Genomic DNA, 6,858 nt, shown 5'->3' with positions numbered 1-6,858 from the left:
ACCCACCTACTCACCTACCCGCTCACTCATCCACCTACCCACTCACCCACTCAGCTACCCGCTCACTCACCCACCTACCCACCCCACTCACCCACCCACCTACCCACCCACCCACCCGCTCACTCACCCACCTACCCACCCAACCACTCATCTACCCACTCACCTACCTACCCACTCACTCACCCACCTACCCACTCACTCACTCACCCACTCACCTACCCACCCACTCACCTACCCACCCACTCACCTACCCACCCACTCACCTACCCACCCACTCACCTACCCGCTCACTCACCCACCTACCCACCCAACCACCCAGTGACTATCGAGGGACCATCCGTAACCTGGGGGCAGCTCGAGTTGGGACAGAACGGAGAGAGCGGGGGGGGAGGGGGGAGGGGGGGGGTACAGCCAGACCCTGAGAACGACAACCAGGTGCACTCTGGGTGGTGGAGCCCTGGCGCACGGCGCACGGCAAAAGGAATCCGCGAGGGTAAACGGTAATCCGTAATAGTAATCAGTAATCCGTGGGAATAGTAATTCGGTTCGAGTAATCCGTTATCCGAAAGAATCGTCAGCACTCTGGGTAGGTCAGTAAACTGTGACAGTAGTCGGTTTGTCTGTGACGGGGGGCAGTAGTGCGGTGTTCACTCTCGTGAAAGACATTCAGTAGCGGCTTGCTGGCATTTGTGATGAGTCCTGAGTTAAACCTTCAGTGGTGGTGATGGTGGTGGTGATGGTGTTCGTGGTGGTGTTACTCAGGGAGACCGGGTCTCTGGGTCAGAGTGAGACTCAGGGAGACCGGGTCTCTGGGTCAGAGTGAGACTCAGGGAGACCGGGTCTCTGGGTCAGAGTGAGACTCAGGGAGACCGGGTCTCTGGGTCAGAGTGAGACTCAGGGAGACCGGGTCTCTGGGTCAGAGTGAGACTCAGGGAGACCGGGTCTCTGGCTCAGAGAGAGACTCAGGGAGATCGGGTCTCTGGCTCAGAGTGAGACTCAGGGAGACTGTGTCTCTGGCTCAGGGTGAGACTCAGGGAGACCGGGTCTCGGGGTGAGAGTGAGACTCAGTGAGACCGTGTCTCTGGCTCAGGGTGAGACTCAGGGAGACCGGGTCTCGGGGTGAGAGTGAGACTCAGTGAGACCAGGTCTCTGGGTCAGGGTGAGACTCAGGGAGACCGTGTCTGTAACAGACTGTTGAGGTGGTGTTGTTCGTAGCGAGTAGAAGCAGCAGCACCTATGAAGGCCGGCACCACTGTGCCCGCCCATGCCGCCTGTCATCCCCAGTGTGGCGACGTTGACTACCGCTGCTACACCACCACCACCACCACCGCACCAGATACTCATTTTAGGCTGAGTCGACCTGGGGGGGGGGGGGCGAGTGGGGGTCCAGGACCGGTTGTTGGGATGCTGATGACGGTGGCCGGGTTTGTAGAGCGGCATGCGGGCGCGCTAACCGCTGCACCACTGCTCCCCGTGGCGCGCACACACACAGGCTACGCACATAGGTATGTTTAAGATTTCAATATATACACACGCGGACACGGACACACACATATATACACACGGACACACACACAGACACACACATATATACACACACACAGACACACACACACACGGACACACACTTATATACACACACACACGGATATATACACCCACACAGATATATATACAGACACACACACACACACACAAGATATTCGTACTGCGCGTGTTGACACTCGCACGCTTTCCCCTGCAGTGATGGCAACGTGCACGCTGCAGTGACAGTGAATACAAAGCCCTTTGAGGTGTCACGCCCCACCAACCCCAACACACGCACACACACACAGGGTGCAGAGACTCGGGGTCTAGTAGAGACTCAGGGTCTAGTAGAGACTCAGGGTCTAGTAGAGACTCGGGGTGTAGTAGAGACTCAGGGTGTAGTAGAGACTCAGGGTCTAGTAGAGACTCGGGGTGTAGTAGAGACTCAGGGTGTAGAGACTCGGGGTGTAGTAGAGACTCGGGGTGAAGAGACTCGGGGTGAAGAGACTCAGGGTGTAGTAGAGACTCAGGGTGTAGTAGAGACTCAAGGTCTAGTAGAGACTCGGGGTGTAGTAGAGACTCAGGGTGTAGAGACTCAGGGAGTAGAGACTCGGGGTGTAGAGACTCAGGGTGTAGAGACTGAGGGTGTAGTAGAGACTCAGGGTGTAGTAGAGACTCAGGGTCTAGTAGAGACTCAGGGTGTAGAGACTCAGAGTCTAGTAGAGACTCAGGGTGTAGTAGAGACTCAGGGTCTAGTAGAGACTCAGGGTCTAGTAGCGACTCGGGGTCTAGTAGAGACTCAGGGTGTACTAGAGACTCAGGGTCTAGTAGAGACTCAGGGTCTGGTAGAGACGCAGGGTGTGGTAGAGACTCAGGGTCTAGTAGAGACTCAGGGTCTAGTAGAGACTCGGGGTCTAGTAGAGACTCGGGGTCTAGTAGAGACTCGGGGTCTAGTAGCGACTCAGGGTCTAGTAGAGACTCAGGGTGTAGAGACTCGGGGTCTAGTAGAGACTCAGGGTCTAGTAGAGACTCAGAGTCTAGTAGAGACTCAGGGTCTAGTAGAGACTCAGGGTCTAGTAGAGACTCAGGGTCTAGTAGAGACGCAGGGTCTAGTAGAGACGCAGGGTCTAGTAGAGACTCAGGGTGTAGAGACTCAGGGTGTAGAGACTCAGGGTGCAGAGACTGAGGGTCTAGTAGAGACTCGGGGTCTAGTAGAGACTCGGGGTCTAGTAGAGACTCAGGGTCTAGTAGAGACTCAGGGTCTAGTAGAGAACAGGGTGCAGAGACTGAGGGTCTAGTAGAGACTCGGGGTCTAGTAGAGACTCAGGGTCTAGTAGAGACTCGGGGTCTAGTAGAAACTCAGGGTCTGTTAGAGACTCAGGGTCTAGTAGAGACTCAAGGTCTAGTAGAAACTCAGGGTCTAGTAGAGACTCAGGGTCTAGTAGAGACTCAAGGTCTAGTAGAAACTCGGGGTGTGTAGAGACTCGGGGTGTTTAGGGACTCAGGGAGACTGGGAGTGGAGACTCTGACCCTGAGTGACGCTCTCCCCGAGTCCCGGTCAGGACTCACTCCTCCCCGCTCCCCCCCCCCCTCTCTCTCGCTCCCCCCCCCCCTCTCTCTCACAACAAGAGGCCGTGAGCCCAGGGGTGGCTCCGCGTGACGGCCACGGGGGTGGACTAGAGGATGGAGGAGGTGGAGTAGAGGGTGGAGTAGGTGGAGGTGGAGTAGCGGGTGGAGTTAAGGATGAGAAGGTACAGTGTGATCTGTCCAGTGAAGCAAGTTAAACCAATGCCCTAGAAACGTCGTCATCGTCGTCGTCGTCATCGTCGCTCGCGATTGGACGACCACCGCCACCGCCCCACTCCTCGCGACCCCGCGACCCCACAGCTGCCCGCCCCCCTCCCCCATCCCTCCGGGTCGTCAGATCGGCCGCGAGAGAGGTAGGTGGCACGGAACGACGGACCTCCACCGCAGAGGCCAGAGAATCGAGTACCATGGAGGGTCAGTGTCGTCGTCGTTGCCGTGGGGACGCGCGAGCCGGTCACAGAGTCGCCCGGCAATCCGCCACCGGTTGGAACCGGCTGGGAAAACTCCCACAATGCCGTTGGCGCCGGGATTTTTTGTTGGGGAGGTGACATCCTCCTCCTCCTCAATCTCCTCCTCCTCATTCTCCTCCTCATTCTCCTCCTCCTCATGATCATCGTCGTCGCCGCCTTCGTACTCGCAACTCGTCAAGGATGGCCGAGACTTGGGGGGTGGGGGGTAGAATGCCCTGTAATGCCCTGGCAACACGCAGACACACAAAAGACAAAAGATCCCCCGTGTAGGCTTCACGGACTGAAGGGGCAAGTTGCGGTGAGCGAGCAACGATGAGGGACGGCACCGTGGCACACGCCTTTGTCTCCCCCCCACACACACACACTCTCACACACAACACACTCTTACAACACACACTCTCACACACACAACAACAACAACAACCGCCATTCGCCACTAAGTGGCGGTGACGTCACCACGATGCTTGTGCCAGGCCAAGTGCACCTTGAGGCCACGTGAAGTGTCGAAAGCCCGCTGGCAGGAGGTCACGGGGCAGACCCAGGTGCCACTGGTCGACTGACCGAGATGACCGAGATGACTGGCTGATGCACCACCTGTGCCCCCTACTGTGCCAACTTGCTGTGCTTTAGCCACCCGGCGCTCCGCTCGTTGTTGTGAGCGTCGCTCCTCCGCCCTCCGTTGTTGTTGGAGGGCGACTGCCTCCAACTGCCCAGTAGCGTCCTTCACGAGCCTCCTCCACTGAGGCCGATCTTGACACCGCTGGTACCAGTCATCGGCAAGTCCACTCAGCTCCACGTCCTCCTGTACCACATCACTCCATCTCTTCTCCAGCCCGTGCCGCGCCCGTCTAGCCCCCTCGATCCGGCCGAACAAAAGCTGTTTAGGCATGCGGTGGCTGGGCATGCGGGCTACATGACCCAGCCAACGCAGCCTTGCCTGCCGGAGGAGCTCACTGATGGGACTTTGCCCAGATCTTTCAAGGATTTGTGAGCTCCTCACACAATCCAGCCTGGTTAAACCCAGGATGGATCGTAGGCAGGCCAGCCTAAATGTTTCCAACCGGCGAAGATGCTCCACCAGGGGGGTCCACGTCTCGCAAGCGTAGAGAAGGGAGGGAATGACCGTGGCCGAGAAGACCTGAAGCTTCGTGCGGAGCGACAGACCAGGTAGCTTCCACACAGCGTTACGCAACCGATGAAAAGATATTGCCGCTCGACTGATTCGGAGTGAGACCTCTGCTGATAGACTGGAGCCGGTCATAAGCACACTGCCCAGGTATGGGAAACTCTCCACTCTCTCCACAACTGCCCCATCACCAATTGGGAGTTGTGGGGGTGGAGTGTCCGATGGTACAAAATACCCAGGCAGGTGCTTGGTTTTGGTGGGGCTGATGGTAAGGCCCCACCTCTTAGTGGCACGCTCCAGTCTCAGCAGCAGCGCCTCCAACTCCTCTTCTGAATGAGCAGCTATTACCAAATCATCGGCATACATAACGTGGTTGACCAATAGGGAGCCATCCCTTGATCGCACCCGGGCGTCGATCAGCCTCCCATTATATCTGTACCAAACGGAAATTCCCCCGGTACAGCTATTGAAGGCTTCACGAACTACGCGGTCAAAATAGATGTTAAATAATGTGGGAGCCAGAGGACATCCCTGTCGCACCCCAAGGTGTACAGGGAAAGGCTCCGACTCCCGGCCACGTAGTTTTACCCGGGCCCGCTCACCATCATGAAGGTCCTTAATGATCGTGAGCAGAGGGTCAGGGACTCCGAAAGCACGAAGAACAACCCAGAGTCCAGTCCTACTGATGGTATCATAGGCCTTGACCAGGTCAATAAAGCAGAGATGTAGGTCTTTTTGGAATTCCCTACACCTCTGCTGTAGCAGACGGACAGAAAATATGGCATCTGTGCAGGACCGCCCTTTCCTGAAACCGCATTGGGGCTCCGCAAGCCCCTCCTCAGCGTGCCTAGCAAGGCGATGTTGAATAATCCTTGCCAGGACCTTACCCGGCACACTGAGGAGTGAGATGCCCCTGTAGTTGTTACAGTCTGTGCGGTCCCCCTTCTTAAAGAGGGGGACCACCAGGGCATCCTTCCAGTCCTGCGGAACCCGTCCAGTGGTCCAGACTGTTGTTATGATGTCATATAGGGCAGTCTGTGCACAAACGCCACCCTCCCTCAGCATTTCGCTTGGGAGATCATCTCTGCCCGGTGCCTTCCCTGGTCTCAGACTCCGGATCGCCCTCAGTACTTCCTCAACAGCTGGAACCTCAGCCAGCCACTCACAGGGGGTGACCTCTTCCAATATTTGAGGCACCGCAGCCTCAGCAGGGTTATCCCCACTTTGTGCCATGATGTTTTCCTGGCTGAGAGAATTTCCCTCCCCCAGGACCTCACAGAAATGCTCAGCAAATCTGCAAACCTGTTCCTGGGGGTCGGAGATTGGATCACCGTTTTTTCCTCTAATGATGGTAATAGGTGTGGCGCTGCAGGTTACTTTTTTGATGGAGTTAAATAGTGATTTGTGATCACGGGCCACTGAGGCAGACTCCATCTCCTCAGCAACCCGCGACCACCACCCATCCTTACAACGCCTTACGGCTCTCCGAACTTCCGAGCGAAGGCTGCGGTAAACCTCCTCATTCTCTGACGTGGGATGCTGTAGGCGATGAGAGTGGGCCTGTCGCTTTTTCTCAATTAACCTGAACACCTCCTCTGTCAGCCAGGGTTTCTGGGGAGGTCTGGACCGCGTACCCAAAGCAGCCATTGCAGCTGCATGAGTCACAGTCCTAAACCTCGCCCATTTACCCTCGACATCAGGTGGAGTGGGGGACGATGCCAACCCCAGCTGCAAGCGATGATGAAATTCTCGCTTGCAACTTTCATCAGCTAACTGAGACCAGGCCACTTTTGGTTGGAATGGGATCCTGGGTGTACACCCACCACCGGAGTGGAAGAAAGGCAGGCGCATCTTACAGATGACTAGTCGATGGTCAGAGGACAGATCAGCTCCACGGTAGGTCCTGGTGTCAAGGACATGGGTTCGCATCCGCTGGTCCGTCACTATGTAGTCCAGCAGATGTTCTTGCTTGGACCCGGCATGTATCCATGATGTTGTGTGGATGCGCCGATGCCGGAAGAGCGTGTTGGTAATTACAAGCCCATGGGCTGCACAAAAATCTAGCAGCCTCCTACCGTTATTATTGAGCTGATCTGGCCCATGCCTTCCAATCACTCCAGACCAGGTGTCAGCATCATGACCAACTCG

At 56.5% G+C, this 6,858-nt stretch overlaps 1 protein-coding gene across 1 annotated transcript in view; it reads right to left on the bottom strand.

Moving 5' to 3' along the window:
* Nucleotides 1-3,934: 3,934 nt before the first annotated feature.
* LOC133359975 (uncharacterized) overlaps nucleotides 3,935-6,858 on the bottom strand; it is a 341,563-nt gene continuing 338,639 nt past the window's right edge. Inside the window, exon 2 of the mRNA XM_061578541.1 lies at nucleotides 3,935-5,592. Coding sequence (XP_061434525.1) covers nucleotides 4,021-5,076 — 1,056 coding nt within the window. The 5' untranslated portion in view covers nucleotides 5,077-5,592 and the 3' untranslated portion in view covers nucleotides 3,935-4,020. The remainder of the gene's footprint in view (nucleotides 5,593-6,858) is intronic.

Source organism: Lethenteron reissneri, chromosome 66, assembly GCF_015708825.2.
Source record: "Lethenteron reissneri isolate LAM-NWPU_2019-01 chromosome 66, ASM1570882v1, whole genome shotgun sequence".
Taxonomy (NCBI): Eukaryota; Metazoa; Chordata; class Hyperoartia; order Petromyzontiformes; family Petromyzontidae; genus Lethenteron; species Lethenteron reissneri.
This window is presented reverse-complemented; position numbering and strand designations above follow the sequence as displayed.